This window comes from Scyliorhinus torazame, chromosome 14 (assembly GCF_047496885.1).
Source record: "Scyliorhinus torazame isolate Kashiwa2021f chromosome 14, sScyTor2.1, whole genome shotgun sequence".
Taxonomy (NCBI): Eukaryota; Metazoa; Chordata; class Chondrichthyes; order Carcharhiniformes; family Scyliorhinidae; genus Scyliorhinus; species Scyliorhinus torazame.
This window is the reverse complement of record NC_092720.1, coordinates 196,439,537-196,457,591: the sequence shown is the minus strand read 5'-3', so window position 1 is coordinate 196,457,591 and position 18,055 is coordinate 196,439,537. Positions and strand designations below refer to the sequence as shown.

Below are 18,055 nucleotides of genomic sequence, written 5' to 3'. Positions count from 1 at the left end.
GCATTAGTAGCACACCAGAATTGACTGCACATCTTGTATGATAATGATAGATAGGCAATCTTGCAGATTGCATGGTAAAGATTGTTAAGATGAATACTTGTAGCTGTGACTGTGCTTTTTCAACAGAACACCTCTTCTGAAGCGCAACGTCCACGATTGAGCGATATGGACGACTGAAATGCCACTGACAACAGCGTTCATCCTAAAAGTCAAGTCAGTATCAGATTGCAGAGGAAGGAACAGATGTAAACTTTTTAAAAAATCTTTCACATATATAATCTAGGTATTTTTAGTGCCCTTTTATAAGTGTCTTTGAGAAGGTGGTGGGTAAGTGGCCTACTTATACCACCACCATTCATGTTTGTAGAAACTCTGATCAAGCATAAACACCTGAAAGATTATTTTACTTCAAATAATTGTACCTGCTTAATCAATCATTTACTTGATTTAATAAATTGTGCTACAATGTTAAAATTCAAGAATAAATTATCCCCTTCCATCACCTCCAAACTGAATGCATACATTTTCAGAAGGCAGTCAGACCACGGGTTTGTTAAAAGGGTTCTGCAGTACCCAATCCCAGACCAGAGTCTCACCCAGTAGAATAATGGCTGCCTTGCAGCCTTAGGGCGGCACGGTAGCACAGTGGTTAGCACTGTTACTTCACAGCTCCAGGGGCCTGGGTTCGCTTCCCGTCTTGGGCCACTGTCTGTGTGGAGTCTGTACGTTCTCCCCGTGTCTGCGGGGGTTTCCTCCGGGTGCTCCGGTTTCCTCCCACAAGTCTCAAAAGACGTGCTGTTAGGTGAATTGGACATTCTGAATTCTCTCTCTGTGTAGCCGAACAGGAGCTGGAATGTGGCGACTAGGGGATTTTTATAGTAACTTCATTGCACTGTTAATGTAAGCCTACTTGTGACAATAAAGATTATTATTTGTTGGCCAAGGCGGACTTTCTATCTGGCAGAAACAGGCATTCGTCACCCAATTAGAGGCCTTAAGTTCTCCAGCACTTTGTGCCAGGAGATGGAATGCAGCACTGGATTGGAAATGTTGACTCTTGGAACAAAGCACGCAGGTCAATGTGGTCCGGGATTTGAGGCCACCGGGGACTGGGAAACTGCAGCTTTTCCGGGGGGTGGAGGGGGGTGGGTGGAGGATATGTTAGAAATGCTGGAATTGTAATTTGGGACAAATGTTTATGACTTTTGTAATTATAAGATATTATGAACATTTGATTATTAATAGAGACATTTAAAAGTGCTGTGATATTTAGATTAATATTTGTTTCTCAGGCCACAGAATAAACAAATAACATGTTAACCCTGACGAGGAGAACTGAATAGGCCCTTGTCTAAGGGACCTCAACTCCAAATGACAGACAGCTAAGTTGACCAATTATTGGTTGAGACCCAAACTGACCTCAAGATAAGAGATACAGTTTGAGAAGAAGCATTGTCTTAAAACTGAGGCAACATGTGTAATAATTAGCTAAAAACCAATGGGGTCATTCTTATTTCATTATTGACAAGTTATAGACCAATTGGTTAATTTCCCAACAATTGGCTAAGGTGGGCTTTCAATATTTTAAAATATTGAGAGAGAGAGTGAGACAGAGAAGAAAAGAAGTGGGAAGAGAGCAAAATGCTGAGAGATGTTTTCGATGTAGTCACTTCACGACTTGGTCTGAGAAGGGTAGTCAGAAGTCAATTGCTCAATTGTTAAAGTTAAGCTTTCTTCCCTTACTGTTAATTGATACTTTGATTTTGATTTTTTTTGACTTGTCACCTTTTAATTGTTAATAAACTTACTGAATACCTGATTTAAAGTTGTCTTTCTTGCAATATGGCTAAGTCTCTAAAACCTTATGTGATTTACAATTGGAAGGGTTATTGCAAACAAGTGAGCCCCATATACCTTAGTTTAGATTTTAAAAACTTATAATTGGCGACCAATGCAGGACGTGACTATGACTGAGTATTTTAGTGCGACTTAATAGCACTGAATACTGCATGTTTGGAAACATCTAACCAACAATAACAGACGTTGAAATGAAGCGCAGCCTTTCTGGTTCATTTCAGTACCAAGTAAAGCTGGACCGTTTATCTGGAAAAAGGTTTGAGTTACGATGTTCTGAATGCTTATTTAAAACAGATGTGGGGCAGTACGGTGGTGCAGGGGTTAGCACTGCAGCCTCACGCCGCCGAGGACCCAGATCTGATCCCAGTCCCGGGTCACTGTCTGCGTGGAGTTTGCACATTCTCCCCATGTCTGCGGGGATCCCACAACCCAAAAGATGTGCCGGGTAGCTGGATTGGCCATGCTAAATTGCCCCTTAATTGGAAAAGAATTAGGCGCTCTAACATTATTTAAAAAAACAAATTAAAGTTTTAAAACAGATGTTCGATTTGAGAAAGTGATTGATTTAATTCAATCTGCGGTTAACAGTAAGAGATGGACGTTGTCATGAAGATTTCTGGTGCAGCACACCGTTGGGATTCTCTGTTTGGCCAGCTGGTCAATGGGATTTCCATTGTGAGGCAGCCCCACGCCGTCGGGAAACCCCTGGGCTGCCGGCAAAACGGAAAATCCCGATGGCGGAGAATTCAGCCCTAGGTTTCGGGGAATGGGAGGGATCAGGGTCGGGATTCTCCATTTGCTGACGCCGAAATCGCAAAACGCGATTGCGCGGAGAATAGCTTCTGACGCCAAAATCGGGGGAGGTGCCTTTTTGACGCCGAATCGGGATGCTCAGGCACCCCGAAAATGGAGTAAATGCGCCGCTCACCGCGCAGGGTGAAAGTACGGTCAGCATATCATTAGCAGGCCTGATACCCGATGCTATGGGGCCTCCGCGATTCATCGCCTCCGATGGGCCGATTTCCCGACGGCATCATTCACTTGTGGTTATAAAAATCGTGAACCTGGCGCTCTGGCTGCTGAGCGAGGGAGAGGAGGTAGGAAATGGCGCAAAGTGACTGCAGGCTGCCGACCCATACACCGGCTGTGCTGGCTGTGGCGGGGTGGACCCTACCATGGCCGGGGAGGGGGAGGGCGGGGCGAGCAGCTGGGCTGTCCCCCCACAGGACTGGGGCGGTGTCCATGCACCGGCCGCCGACTTGCTGAACACTCACTGACCACCCACTGTAGAAGCCAGGTATTTCTACTACAACTAGTATAGGTAAAAGATAGCTGTTTAAGCATAAATATTAAGCCCCAGTTTTAAATACACATTTTAAAATGAGGATTTCAGCACCCATAACCTCAGGTCATGACAAAACATATAGCTTCAATAGATACATGAAACAGCATAATTCCATCATGCAACAGCACAGTTGCAAGACAATTTGACACTGCTTGTGCTACTGTCAAGGACAAGGGCTGAATTCCATGGCAATGAGGTGGCAGGAGTCCAGTGCAGTTTGTAGAGCATTGAATCAAATACATATTTGATTCCAGCTTTCTCGATATGAAGTCTCCATTGTTACATTAGCCAAGCTAGCTTAAAACCAGTTTATTGCTGGTAAAGATTAGCAGAATATCACATTCCATAACATGCAGACATGAAACAATTAAAAGCTAATGTTGCACATTGAAGATGGACGGCTTGCCGTCAAATCAAATGTGTTTGAGTCTAACCCAAACCAATTAGGATTATATTGGGGTGTGATTAGATGACTTAAGACAGATATGAAAGTGTATAACTGAAAAGTTTCCCCCCGCAATTTTGGGGGTTCTGTCTTTGATTCTCTGAGTCTGTCCTTAATTGTCTGTCGTTAATTGTCTGTTAGTCTGTCAGTCTGTCTTTAATTCTCTTAGTCTGTCTGTTTAGTAAGTCTGTCTTTAATTCTCTGAGTCTGTTAGTCTGGGGGTTCTGTCTTTGATTCTCTGAGTCTGTCAGTCTGTTTAGTCAGTCTGTCTTTGTAGTGATGTAGTGTTTTTGACTTTGAGTTTGAGTTTAGCTGAAGATTAGCTCTCTCTCTTTTCATGTTTAATTTCCAGACTTTGACCTTTTAAAAGTTACTTTCGAGCTGTCTGCCTAAGCAAGAAGATAATGTTTTGATTCTCTGAAAGCTTCAAATTGTCTACGAATTGCCTTTTGAATGGCTTTCAAATTGTAATCAATAGAAGACAAATAAAATAATTATTTTTGGCACCTGAGAAGTTTAACTTAAATTTCTGCTGAGTTCCAGTAATCGCAAAGTGCTTCTGGTAACCGAATAGTAGAAATAATATAAATTCCTTCAACATTACACAGTCAAAGAATAATAGGAATCTAACAACTTGGCGTAGTCCAAAAATATTAGGATTCTTTCAACTTGTCGTAGTTCGGCAGGTTAAGATCCTTCAATTAAAGATTTCAACAACTTGGCGTAGTCGGCAGCTGGGGGGAGTACTGAGAACGACCTTCGGAGGCCCAGGTGACGACGGAAAGCTTCGAAGATAATCGGAGGAGGCCCGGAACCTTCGGGAAGCTTCGGAGATAATCGGAGGAGGCCCGGAACCTTCGGGAAGCTTCGGAGATAATCAGAGGAGGCCCAGATGACAGCCGGAACCCATGGCTAGACTAGGGTAAGAAATATCTTTTTCACCCATTAAAAGTCTTAAAGCCGCATCAATCAGTACTTCGACCCTTGAAAAGAACATTTTTATAGACTGTGTTAAATCAATCAGGTGCCAGTCGTTGAAACTAAAATAAAACGGGGCTGAAAAAATAGCAACGGCAGTCAGCGATCAAGGAAAAGTTATGGCTGATCCAAATCAAAGTGTAGATTCAGAGCCTTTAGCAGGCATAAAATTACTCCCCACTACATCCAATGGGGGTGCTGGAATACCAGATGTTTCTGTTGAAGATATGTTGGGGGATTGTAGATCTTTCATTCGTAGACAATTTGACCTGTGTGGAACCTCTAAAAAAATTGAATCAAAGTATGATATCCCCAGAGGACAGTGGTCCTTCGATAATATCAAGAGATCATGGGGAAAATGCACACGGTTACACGGTGCAGTAAAATGGTCCCTGGTAATTACGGGACAGATACACAGCAAGAGATCATTATTAAAAATAAAAGTGATCTGTGCAGAAATTTGAACAAACAGCACAAACTCAGAAAACAGCCCAAGCACCCCACCTAGTGGCACAATCGGCAATTGTACAGCCGAGTTTAAGTGTCAAGAATAAATCAATTCCTTTGTCAGATGAATCAGACGAAGATAGTGTTCCTACAATGCAAAACACTAAATTAATTTGACTAGCCCCTTTAAAACGCAAACGGGTTAGAGTTAGAAGCAAAAAAATAGAAGAAGACGGTGAAACTATCACTAGAAACATATTTGACCACCAATGGATTCATGAACAAATAGATCCTTCAAAAATTGACGAATGGTCCGAAGATCTTCCACACCCTAAAAAGGGTGGTATGACCACATGGGATGGAGGTAGGAACTCACGAGGAGGCAGACGGATGGCGGACCAACCCCGGGAACTAGCTACCGTCCAGAGGGGCTTCTGGTCCCATCGATTATGGAGATGCAGTCACAGAGCCAGGGAAAACATGGGGGTTATCGGCGAGCATCCAGTACCCGCAGGTACAGTTGGAGGAGTCCAACGTGCAGGAGCAGGATGTGGTGCCGGCCATGCGTGCCACCCAGGCCAACACTGCATGAGTGGCGTCCGCGGTGAAGTCTTGGAGGTGAGGGTTTCAGCCATGGATCAGCATGTCCAAGGCCTGGGGCCTTCTGTGCAGGCGGTGGCCGAGACCCAGGATAGAGTTAGCCTCTCACAGGCAGCCATGTGACAGAGCCACCTAGACATTGCAGACGCGCTCCTGAGCGAAGCCCAGTCACAGCGGGCCATGGCTGAGAGCATCGATGGCACTGCCCAGGCGCTGGCTGATGTGGCACAGGCCCAGAAGGGAGCCATCGAGCATCTGGGAGAAGAGGAGGTGACTCTCGCAGGGGAAGTGCCAGACACCGCAGAACCTCAGAGTTCCCCCCGCCCCCCAGTTAAGTTGGCATGGGTGCACGGCACAGTTTAGCACTAGTGGCTATGGCACAAATCTGTATATATGTTGTGTGATGAATGGTTACTGTACCCTTAAACACCATGTAGGTGATGCCCCTTTAAGACCGTGTTTGGAACCCTGGGGGACTCCGCCTCCGGCTCTGCCCATCAGGGAGCCGTATACAAGGTGGAGCTCTGTAAGCGGCACCCAGTAAGCACCCGTCTCGGCAGCAGGCTAGTTCTCTGCTTATTAAAGCCTTCATTTACCATTCCACACTCTGGTGTCGTTATTGAGGGTACTACAATTGAATAAGCAGAGTACGTTCGGATGGATGCCGGTCTCAAGCCAGAAAAGCTCAACCTGGAAGCAGGGACACCAGAGGCCAAAAAAATTTTTAAGTACTGGCTCCGCTGCTTCCAATCGTAGGGCCTCGCAAGCTGCGCATACTCCACCCCTGGGTGAGCTATAGAATCTCCGCCATGATCGAGAAGGCGACCACTTACGACGAGGCGATCGAGATCCTGCGAAAACCCATAGATGAGATACATGCACGGCACCTGCTCTCTACCTGCCGGCAGCGCTCAGAGGAAACGCTAGACGAGTACGTGGAAAAGTTCACCGCGCTCGCCAGGAACTACAACCATCAGGACGTGACGGGGGAAGTCCACATGAACCTGCACATCCGAGACGCATTCGTGTCTGGCATCCGTTCGACAAATATCAGGCAGCATATCCTCGAAAATGGAGCTAAAGACCTCAGGACACAGTAACGCTCGCCACGTCACTGGAAGTGGCCTGCCAAAACCTAGGCACGTACCCCGTGGATTCTGCAAGCCCCCCTTGGACTTCCCAGACTCGGCTACGCTACGGGCCTGCGCCGCGCGGTGACCCGGCTAGACCGGGGGCACACTGTGCTATTTCTGTGGGCAGAGCCAGCATCCACGTCAACGCTGCCCAACCCGCTCCGCCATCTGCAGATACTGCGGAAAGAAGGGGCATTTCGCGAGGGTCTGCCTGGCCCGGCCCAAGGCCCAGAAACAAAAAGCTCACCAGGTCCGAAAATCGAGCTCACAGGCCCCGTAACGTGGCTGCGCACCGGCCGGACACGCCCCTTTCTGACGCGTCATCGGCCTCGTGCGAGTCATGGGGGCGGCCAACTTGGCGGCGGCCATCTTCTAGACCCGACACGTGCGACCGACGGCGGTGGCCATTTTGTGAATCCGACTCGGCTGAGGACTCGGACGACCCGCAACTGGGAGCATTCACCCTCGACCAATCGCGGCCAAAGCACCTGCAGAATTCCATGATGCAGGTCCAGATCAACGGGCGCAACACTCCCTGCCTCTTCGACTCCAGGAACATGGAGAGCTTTATGCACCCAGAAACGGTAAGGCGCTGCTCCTTGCGCACCTATCCCACTTCCCAAACCATAGCTCTCGCCTCCGTGTCCCACTCGGTCCAAATCAAGGGGTATTGTATTGTGGATCTCGCGATCCAGGGCACCAAATACACTCTCTATCCTCCCTCACCTCTGCGCCTCCCTGCTGCTCGGTCTGGATTTCCAATGCAGCCACTGAAGCCTGACCCTAAAGTTCGGCGGACCCTTGCCCCCCCCTCATGGTATGCAGCCTTGCAACACTGAAAGTTGCACCTCCCCTCACTATTCACGAACCTCACCCCCGACTGTAAGCCCGTTGTCACCAGAAGCCGGAGGTATAGTGCCGAATGACTTTTATCAAGTCAGAGGTCCAGCGTTTACTGGGAGAGGGGATCATCGAGGCTAGCAACGGCCCCTGGAGAGCACAAGTGGTGGTAGTCCGGTCCGGGGAAAAGAAACGGATGGTCGTGGACTATAGCCAGACCATAAACCGCTTCACGCAGCTCAAGGCCGACATCATCAAGGCCGCTATGCACGTGGTGGATGAAACCATCCCTTTCCAGGCAGAGAGCGATGCGTCAGACATCGCCCTGGCTTCTCCCCTCAACCAGGCAGGCAGGCCAGTAGCATTCTTTTCCCGGACCCTCACCGCCTCCGAGATTTAGCACTCCGCAGTCGAAAAGGAGGCACAAGCCATTGTGGAGGCTGTGCAGCACTGGAGGCAGTACCTAGACGGTAGGAGGTTCACCCTCGTTACCGACCAACTGTCGGTAGCCTTCATGTTTGATAACGCACAACGGGGCAAAATTAAAAATGATAAAATCTTGAGGTGGAGGATCGAACTCTCCACCTACACGTATGATATTAAGTATCGTTCTGGGGAGCTCAACGAGCATGTGTGCAACGCGCAGGAGGATCGCCTACGGGCTATCCACAATGACCTCGGTCACCCTGGGGTTACCCTGCTCCCCCACTTTATCAAGTCTCACAACCTACCTCAGTCCAGCAAGGAGGTCAAAGCCATGACCAGGGCTTGCCAGATCTGCGCAGAGTGCAAACCGCACTTCAATCGGCCAGACAAGGCTCGCCTTGTAAAGGCCTAGTGGCCCTTTGAGCGACTAAGCTTGGACTTCAAAGGCCCCCTCCCGTCCACCAACCGCAATATCTACTTCCTAACCGTCATCGACGAGTTCTCCCACTCCCAATCGCCGTTCCCTGTCCCGACATGACCTCGGCCACCGTGATGAAGGCACTGCACAGCACCTTCACCCTGTTTGGTTTCCCCGATAATATCCATAGCGACCGGGTAACATCGTTCATGAGCGATGAGTTGTGCCAGTATCTGCTCAGCAAGGGCATCGCCTCGAGCAGAACGACCAGTTATAACCCGCGGGGAAACGGGCAGGTTGAGAGGGAGAACACAACAGTTTGGAAGGCTGTCCTTCTGGCCCTACGGTGGAGAAGTCTCCCAACCACCCGCTGGCAGGAGGTCCTACCCGATGCCCTCCACTCCATTAGGTCGCTCCCCTGCAAGGCCACGAATGAGACCACTCACAACCGCTTGTTTGTCTTCCCCAGGAGGTCCACCTCCGGGGTCTCGCTTCCACCTTGGCTGACGGCTCCGGGACCTGTTCTTCTCCGGAGGCACGTGAGGAGCCATAAAACGGACCGCCTGTTAGCGAGGTTCCGACTGCTACATGCGAACCTCCGATACGCCTACGTCGAGCAGCCTGACGGCAGACAAGACACGGTTTCCCTCCCGGATCTGGCACCCGCTGGTTCCCCCACTACTGATGCCCCCCCTCGCGGTTTCCCTACGGGACCTGGCACCCGCTGGTTCCCCCACTGATGCCCCCCCCCTTGATCCCCACTCTGTCGATAGACACCGACTGCACCCCCCCCCTCCACACTCCACACCGGCGCCGGCACCGCTACCCCCAGCCCCAGCTACTCCCCCTGCTCCCAACCCCGATGAAAGCTCCGACCACCGTGCTCCCGGATGCACCCTCACCAAAGACGTCCGTGCCCGCCGCACCACCGCCTGAGCTGAGAACGTCGACGAGGAAGATCAGGCCGCCAAAAAGAATAGACATGTAATTCTACTTCACCCCCGACGGACTTTGCGTTTTTTAAAAACGGGGTGAATGTGATGAATGTTTACTGTACCCTTAAACACCATGTAGGTGATGCCCCTTTAAGACCGGGTTTGGAACCCCGGGGGACTCCGCCTCCGCCCACCAGGGAGCCGTATATAAGGTGGCGCCCTGTAGGCGGTACCCAGTAAGCACATGTCTCGGCAGCAGGCTAGTTCTCTGCTTATTAAAGCCTTCATTTACCATTCCACACTCTCGTGTCGTAATTGAGGGTACTACATGTTGGTAATTTGACAACAATGCTACAACTTTCCTCAGTGCTATCAGAAGGGTGTGCGAGGTGGGGGGTGGGGGTCTTGGACAGATGTTGGGGGTGGGCTCAGGGACAGCAATTCAACCCGCGATCAATGCTCCAGTGTTCCATCCCCCACCCTCCCTCACCATCACCACCATCCGCCACCCCAGGGATCCCATGGGACCGGGTGGTGGAATGGCCAGCTCGTATGCAGGGATCACCCAGGGGAACGGTGGGAAGTGTTACCGTGGGCAGGAGTCAGATGTTGTAAAACGATGCGCAGCGCCAGAGCTCATTGCAGAGCAGGTTGTCGTCATCCTCCATCCCATGGACCATACCCACTGTTACTGCCAACCCATTGCCCACACCTCGTCGTGCGGCATGTATGTATCACAGAAGGGGCAGAGGGAGTGTGGGGGGTTGGGATGCGATGTCCGTGCCCCTGGGCAGTCCTCACCTCCTTGTCGGTGAACCTGAAGATGATGAGAGCGTCGGCCCTGGAGCACACATTGTGTGGCCACATGTGCCTGCCTTGGATTGGAGTTGCTTATTGTCACGTGTACCGAGATATAGTGAAAAGTATTTTTCTGCGTGCAGCTCAAATATAACTTTGTACATGAAAAGAAAATACGTAATAGGGCAACACAAGATACACAATGTAAATATATAGACACCGGGAGGCAAGGCAAGGTCACAGTGATCATGGGGGACTTTAATATGCAGGTGGACTGGGTAAATAATACTGCCAGTGGACCCAAGGAAAGGGAATTCATTGAATGTTTACAGGAGGGCTTTTTGGAACAGCTTGTGATGGAGCCCACGAGGGAACAGGCCATTCTGGACCTAGTGTTATGTAATGAGCCAGACTTGATTCAAGATCTTAAAGTAAGGGAGCACTTAGGAGGCAGTGATCATAATATGGTCGTATTCAATCTCCAATTTGAAAAAAAGAAGGTAGAATCAGATGTAAAGGTGTTACAGTTAAATAAAGGTAACTACAGGGGCATTAGGGAGGAACTGACGAAAATCGACTGGGAGCAGAGCCTAGTGGGAAAGACAGTAGAACAGCAATGGCAGGAGTTTCTGGGAGTAATTGAGGACACAGTACAGAGGTTCATCCCAAAGAAAAGAAAGGTTATCAGAGGGAGGATTAGGCAGCCATGGCTGACAAAGGAAGTTAGGGAATGCATCAAAGCAAAAGAGAAAGCCTATAATGTGGCAAAGAGTAGTGGGAAGTCAGAAGATTGGGAAGGCGACAAAAACAAACAGAGGATAACAAAGAGAGAGATAAGGAAAGAGAGGATCAAATCTGAAGGTAGGCTAGCCAGTAACATTAGGAATGATAGTAAAAGTTTCTTTAAATACATTAATAACAAACGGGAGGCAAAAGTTGACATTGGGCCGCTCCAAAATGACGCTGGTAATTTTGTGATGGGAGACAAGGAAATAGCCGAGGAACTGAATAAGTACTTTGCGTCAGTCTCCACAGTAGAAAACATGAGTAATATCCCAACAATTCCGGAGAGTCAGGGGACAGAGTTGAATATGGTAGCCATCACAAAGGAGAAAGTGCTAGAGAAACTAAGAGGTCTAAAAATTGATAAATCTCCGGGTCCAGATGGGCTACATCCTAGAGTTCTAAAGGAGATAGCTGAAGAAATAGTGGAGGCGTTGGTGATGATGTTTCAAAAGTCACTGGAGTCCGGGAAAGTCCCAGAGGAATGGAAAATCGCTGTTGTAACCCCCTGTTCATGAAGGGAACAAGGAAAAAGATGGAAAATTATAGGCCAATTAGCCTAACCTCGGTTGTTGGCAAGATTCTAGAATCCATTGTTAAGGATGAGATTTCTAAATTCTTGGAAGTGCAGGGTCGGATTAGGACAAGTCAGCATGGATTTAGTAAGGGGAGGTCGTGCCTGACAAACCTGTTAGAGTTCTTTGAAGAGATAACAAATAGGTTAGACCAAGGAGAGCCAATGGATGTTATCTATCTTGACTTCCAAAATGCCTTTGATAAGTTGCCTCACGGGAGACTGCTGAGTAAAATAAGGGCCCATGGTATTCGAGGCAAGGTACTAACATGGATTGACGATTGGCTGTCAGGCAGAAGGCAGAGAGTTGGGATAAAAGTTTCTTTTTCGGAATGGCAACCGGTGACGAGTGGTGTCCCGCAGGGTTCAGTGTTGGGGCCACAGCTGTTCTCTTTATATATTAACGATCTAGATGACGGGACTGAGGGCATTCTGGCTAAGTTTGCCGATGATACAAAGATAGGTGGAGGGGCAGGTAGTATGGAGGAGGTGGGGAGGCTGCAGAAAGATTTAGACAGTTTAGGGGAGTAGTCCAAGAAATGGCTGATGAAATTCAACGTGGGCAAGTGCGAGGTCTTGCACTTTGGAAAAAAGCATAGAGGCGTGGACTATTTTCTAAACAGTGACAAAATTCATAATGCTGAAGTGCAAAGGGACTTGGGAGTCCTAGCCCAGGATTCTCTAAATGTAAACTTGCAGGTTGAGTCCGTAATTAAGAAAGCAAATGCAATGTTGTCATTTATCTCAAGAGGCTTGGAATATAAAAGCAGGGATGTACTTCTGAAGCTTTATAAAGCATTAGTTAGGCCCCATTTAGAATACTGTGAGCAATTTTGGGCTCCACACCTCAGGAAGGACATACTGGCACTGGAGCGGGTCCAGCGGAGATCCACACGGATGATCCCAGGAATGGTAGGCCTAACATACGATGAACGTCTGAGGATCCTGGGATTATATTCATTGGAGCTTAGGAGGTTGAGGGGAGATCTAATAGAAACTTACAAGATAATGAATGGCTTAGATAGGGTGGATGTAGGGAAGTTGTTTCCATTAGCAGGGGAGACTAGGACCCAGGGGCACAGCCTTAGAATAAAAGGGAGTCACTTTAGAACAGAGATGAGAAGAAATTTCTTCAGCCAGAGAGTGGGGGGTCTGTGGAATTCATTGCCACAGAGGGCGGTGGAGGCCGGGACGTTGAGTATCTTTAAGACAGAAGTCGATAAATTCTTGATTTCTCGAGGAATTAAGGGCTATGGAGAGAGAGCGGGTAAATGGAGTTGAAATCAGCCATGATTAAATGGTGGAGTGGACTCGATGGGCCGAATGGCCTTACTTCCGCTCTTATGTCTTATGGTCTTATGGTCTTATAAATAGAAATACCACAGTATTGGCGACGCTGTTGGAACATAACATCGTATCATAAATAGAGCCTCATCATTAAAAGAGCAACAACCATGCATGGGGGGCTGATTCACCATGCATGGGGCGGCTGATTTACAATGGTGGGGGGTTGATTTAACATGCATGGGTGGGTAATTCACCTTGTATGGGGGCTGATTACCCATGATTGGGGGGCTGATTTGCAATGGTGGCGGGCTGATTCACTATTCTTGTGGGGGGCTGATTTACCCTGTGTGGGGGAGGGGAGCTGATTTACCATGCATGGGGAGCTGATTCACCATGCATGGGAGGCTGATTCGCCATGCATGGGGGGTGTTTCACCATGCATGGGAGGCTGATTCATCATGCATGGAGGGCTGATTCACCATGCATGGGGCGTTGATTCGCAATGCTGGGACACTGATTCGCCATGCATGGGGGGGATGATTCACCATGCATAGGTGACTGATTCACCATGCATGGGGGCTAATTCACCATGCATGTGGGGCTGGTTCACCATGCATGTGGGGCTGGTTCACCATGCATTGGGGCTAATTCACCATGCATGTGGGGTTGGTTCATCATGCATGTGGGGCTGATTCATCATGCATGGGAGCTAATTCACCATGCATGGGGGCTGATTCACCATGCATGGGGGGCTGATTCACCATGCACAGGGGGCTGATTCACCATGCATGTGGAGCTGATTCACCATGCATGAGGGGGCTGATTCACCATGCATGGGGGAGGCTGATTCACCATGCACAGTGGGCTGATTCACCATGCATGGGGGGGGCACTGATTTACCATGCATCGGGGGGCTGATTCACCATGCATGGGGGGGCGTTGATTTACCATGCATCGGGGGGCTGATTCACCATGCATGGGGGGGGGGCGCTGATTTACCATGCATCGGGGGCTGATTCACCATGCATGGGGGGGGGCGCTGATTTACCATGCATCGGGGACTGATTTACCCTGCATCCGGGGGCTGATTCTCCATGCATGGGTGGTGGGTGGGTGGGGGGGGGGGGGGCAGCCACGATTTCCCGCTATCGGCCCGCCCACTGAAAATGGCGTTCAATTCACCTCCCACACGAAGACTACCAGCCACAAGTTTCATCACAATTATTGGTTAAATGATGATTTTTTAAAATCCATATCTTAACAGGTGATTGGCTGTTGTGTATTTCTCGTATTTCTGCGGGAGCTCGGAGTCACGGCTGCGGTGGCTGTCCTGGTGGGGGCGGGGGGGGGAATCAGTCACTGGGGGGGGGATCCACGACAGCCAGGCCTGTGATTGGGGGCCACCGATCGGTGGGCTCGCGCGATCTGGGTGGGGGCCTACTTCTTCGGCGCCGCCTGCTGTCTGGGTCTGCCATGTCGCACGGGGCCGGCGTCGCAGGTGGCCACCGCATGCTTGCGTGGACCTGCAGCCGGAACTGCAGGACTCCGTATCAGCAGCTGGAGCTGCGTGGAGCACTCCGGGGCCCTGCAAACCCCCTTACAAACGGAGAATCACCACAGACTTTCTAGAAAAAGTCTGGAGCGATTTGCGCCCGTTTTCTCACGGACCTGGGGACAGAGCCCCATTATTGGAGAATCCACCCAGGTGTGTAGATGAGGGCACTGAATTTGATGTAGTTTACCTCGACTTCAGCAAGTCTTCTGATTAGCTCCCACACGGGAGATTGATAGAAAAGATAAGAGTCCATGGGATTCAGTGAATTTAACAAATTGGATCCAAAATTGGCTGATTGGCAGGAAGCAGACTGTGATGGTCACGGGTTGTTTTTCTGACTGGAAACCTGTGTCCAGTAGGGTTCACGCAGTGATCAGTGTTGGGGCCTTTGCTGTTCGGTTATATAGTTGTTTTAGGCATGATTGTCAGAGGGTTTCTCAGTACGCCCATAGATGATACAAAAGATTTTGAGGCGGTAAATTGTGAGGAAGATAGCCTTAGTTTGTAGGAGGATATAGGCAAGCTGGTCAGATGGGTTGATTAGTGGCAAATGGAATTCAATCTGTATCAGTGTGAGGTGATGCACCTCGGCAGGGAAAACAAGGCAAGGGAATACATGGTGAATGTCAGGACCCTAAGAAGGACTGAGGATCAGAGGGACCTTGGTGTGCATGTACAACAGTCCTTTATGCTAGCAGGGCAGGTGGACACAGTGGTTAAGAAGGCATTCGGTCTACTTGGCTTTATTAGCAGACGCAAAGTGTTTAACAGCAGGGAGTTTATGCCGGAACTGTATAAAATGTTGGTTAGACCACAGCTAGAGCATTGTGTACAGTTCTGTAATCCATATTATAGGAGGGATGTGATAGCACTGGAAAGCTGCAAAGGAGATTTGCCAGGACTTTGCCTGGGCTGGAAAGTTTTAGCTATAAAGAAAGGTTGGATAGACTGAGGTTGCTTTTGTCGTGTTAAGCACACTGAGATAACACAGGCCGCAACTGGATGCAGCTTTAACTGAAAGATACTCCAGACCTTGAAGTTAGTTCAAACTGTTTTATTGAACCTGTCACACAGTTAGCATAGTTCTCTGTGAGTGCGATTCTCTGCTAACCTAAGTGTGATTTCTCTGTCTGACTGAACCAGCCTAGCTCTTAGCCACGTGCTGGAGGTGTTATGTGATATATACACCCTGACTCACTCTGTAGATGTACCCAGTGGAAAGAGATGGAGCGTGAGTGTCTCGTTCCTTTTATAGTGGGAAACCACCCCCAAGTGTTCTGCCTGCTGATTGGTTATGTCCTGTTCTCTGTGTTCATTAGCTGCCTGTCTGTATCTCATTATGTGCATATCTGCATATCATGACATCTCCCCTTTTGAAATGTTTCTCTGTAGCATATGTGAAAGTATTTACATGTGTAGGCCGAAAAACTAACTTATTTACATACTATGCCAGATGGGAACATATGTTCATGTGAAAACAGGTGTCTAATGTGCAAAAACAGAACATAGCAAACAAAACAAATATTCAGAAGTCCAGTCTCTGGGGCTTGCGTCTGATCCTGGTGAACCGCCGGGGAGGTGGTGGTGGGGAGGACGGCGCCTTGATAGGTGGGATTGAAGCCTGACTGGTGACCTCGTGGGTCGAGGTAACAGGAGGTGGCACAATGACAGATGAAACAACGAAGAATGTGGTTGCGGGCGGGCAACTGTGCGCAGTGCCCGTCTGTTTCGCCGCACAACAGAGCCGTCAGCCATACACACAACACACGATCGAGGAGCAGCCTGTCAAACAACAACAGCTGGAGCTGACCACCCTCCATCAGGTAGCTTGATCCGAACAGCATCCACCGAGAATAGCACTGGCAAATCGGTGGCATGGGCCTCATAGCCCTGCTTTTGCCGATCCCTGAGTTTCTGCACCTTCTGCAGCACCGGGAGGTGATCCAGGTCAGGCAAGTGTATGGCTGGAAGAGTCGTCCGCAGGTCCCTGTTCATCAGGAGTTGAGCCGGTGACATGCCGGTAGACAGAGGGATTGCCCTGTACGTAAGCAGCGCAAGGTTGACGTCAGAAGCAGAATCCGCGTCCTTGCAGATGAGCTGCTTCACTCTGTGCACCCCTTTCTCAATCTTCCCGTTGGACTGCGGGTAATATGGGCTGGAAGTAACGTGGTCAAACTGATATGACTGGGCAAATCTTGACCACTCTTGGCTGCTGAAGCAAGGACCGTTGTCACTCATGACAGTGAGTGGAATACCATGCCTGGAGAACGTCTCCTTACAGGCCTTGATGACGGTCTTGGATGTGAGGTCCGAGAGCTTCACGACTTCTGGGTAGTTTGGAAAAATAATCAGTGATTAACATATAATCATGACCATTGGCGTGAAAGAGATCGATGCTCACCTTCGACCACGGGGAGGTCACGATTATGTGCTGCTGAAGCGTCTCCTTGCTCTGTGCTGGCTGGAAGCGTTGACAGGTCAGACAGTTGAGGACCATATTCGAGATGTCCTGACTAATCCCAGGCCAGTCGACAGCTTGCCTGGCTCTGCGCCTGCACTTCTCGACACCCAGATGTCCCTCGTGGATTTGCCAGAGCACCAAGCTCTGGAGACGGAGTGGAATGACAATGCAGTCCAGCTTGAGGAGGATACCATCAACCACCGTCAGGTCGTCCTTCACATTGAAGAATTGAGGGCACTGCCCTTTTTGCCAGCCATTGGCGAGGTGGCGCATGACACGCTGCAGAAGAGGGTCTTTGGCTGTCTCGTCGCGAATGCGGATCACCTTTTCATCCGACGCTGGGAGGTTGCTGGCCCACAGCTGCACCTGTGATTCAATCTGTTGGATGATTGCCGGCGGTTCACTGGGCAAGGTTATGGAGCGGGACAAGGCATCCACAATAATGAGCTGCTTGCCAGGAATGTACGCTAGTTCAAAGTCGTACCTTCTGAGTCTGAGGAGGATGCGCTGCAGCCGGGGCGTCATGCCGTTCAGGTCCTTGTGGATAACGTGAACCAGAGGCCTGTGGTCCGTCTCAACGGTGAATGTCGGCAGGCCGTAGACATAATCGTAGAACTTGGTAATTCCAGTGAGAAGGCCCAGCCATTCCTTTTCAATTTGGGCGTACCCCTGCTCGGTGGGTGTCATCGCCGTGTAATGTAGGCAACCGGTGCCCAGGATGCGGCGTCATCGCGCTGGAGCAACACCAAAGCCGTCCTGGCTCGCATTTGTTGAGATTTCCGTTTCCCTGTCAGGGTCAAAAAATGCTAATACAGGTGCAGTGGTGAGCTTGACTTTCAGCTGCAACCACTCTGCTAGATGAGCTGCCTGCCACTCAAAGGCAGTGGACATTTTCACCAGGTGTCGAGGGCCGTGGTGTGTGAGGCCAGGTTTGGGATAAACTTGCCCAAAAGGTTTACCATGCCTAGGAAGCCTTCTTGTCTTCAGGGGCCTTCACGGCTTCGATGGCCTTGACCTTGTCTGTGTCCGGCGCACACCCTGCTGAGATATCTGGTCACCTAAGAATTTAAGTGTCGACATGCCAAAGCAACACTTGGCCCTGTTCAGCTTGAGGCCATTGGCATGGACACAGCGGAATACCTGCTGGAGACGAGAGATGTGCTCTTTGGGAGT

The 18,055-nt window shown here is 49.5% G+C and overlaps 1 protein-coding gene across 1 annotated transcript in view; it reads left to right on the top strand.

Moving 5' to 3' along the window:
• LOC140389406 (uncharacterized) overlaps positions 1 to 1,819 on the top strand; it is a 77,206-nt gene extending 75,387 nt beyond the window's left edge. The window contains exon 5 of the mRNA XM_072473551.1: positions 127 to 1,819. Coding sequence (XP_072329652.1) covers positions 127 to 160 — 34 coding nt within the window. The 3' untranslated portion in view covers positions 161 to 1,819. The remainder of the gene's footprint in view (positions 1 to 126) is intronic.
• Positions 1,820 to 18,055: the final 16,236 nt, after the last annotated feature.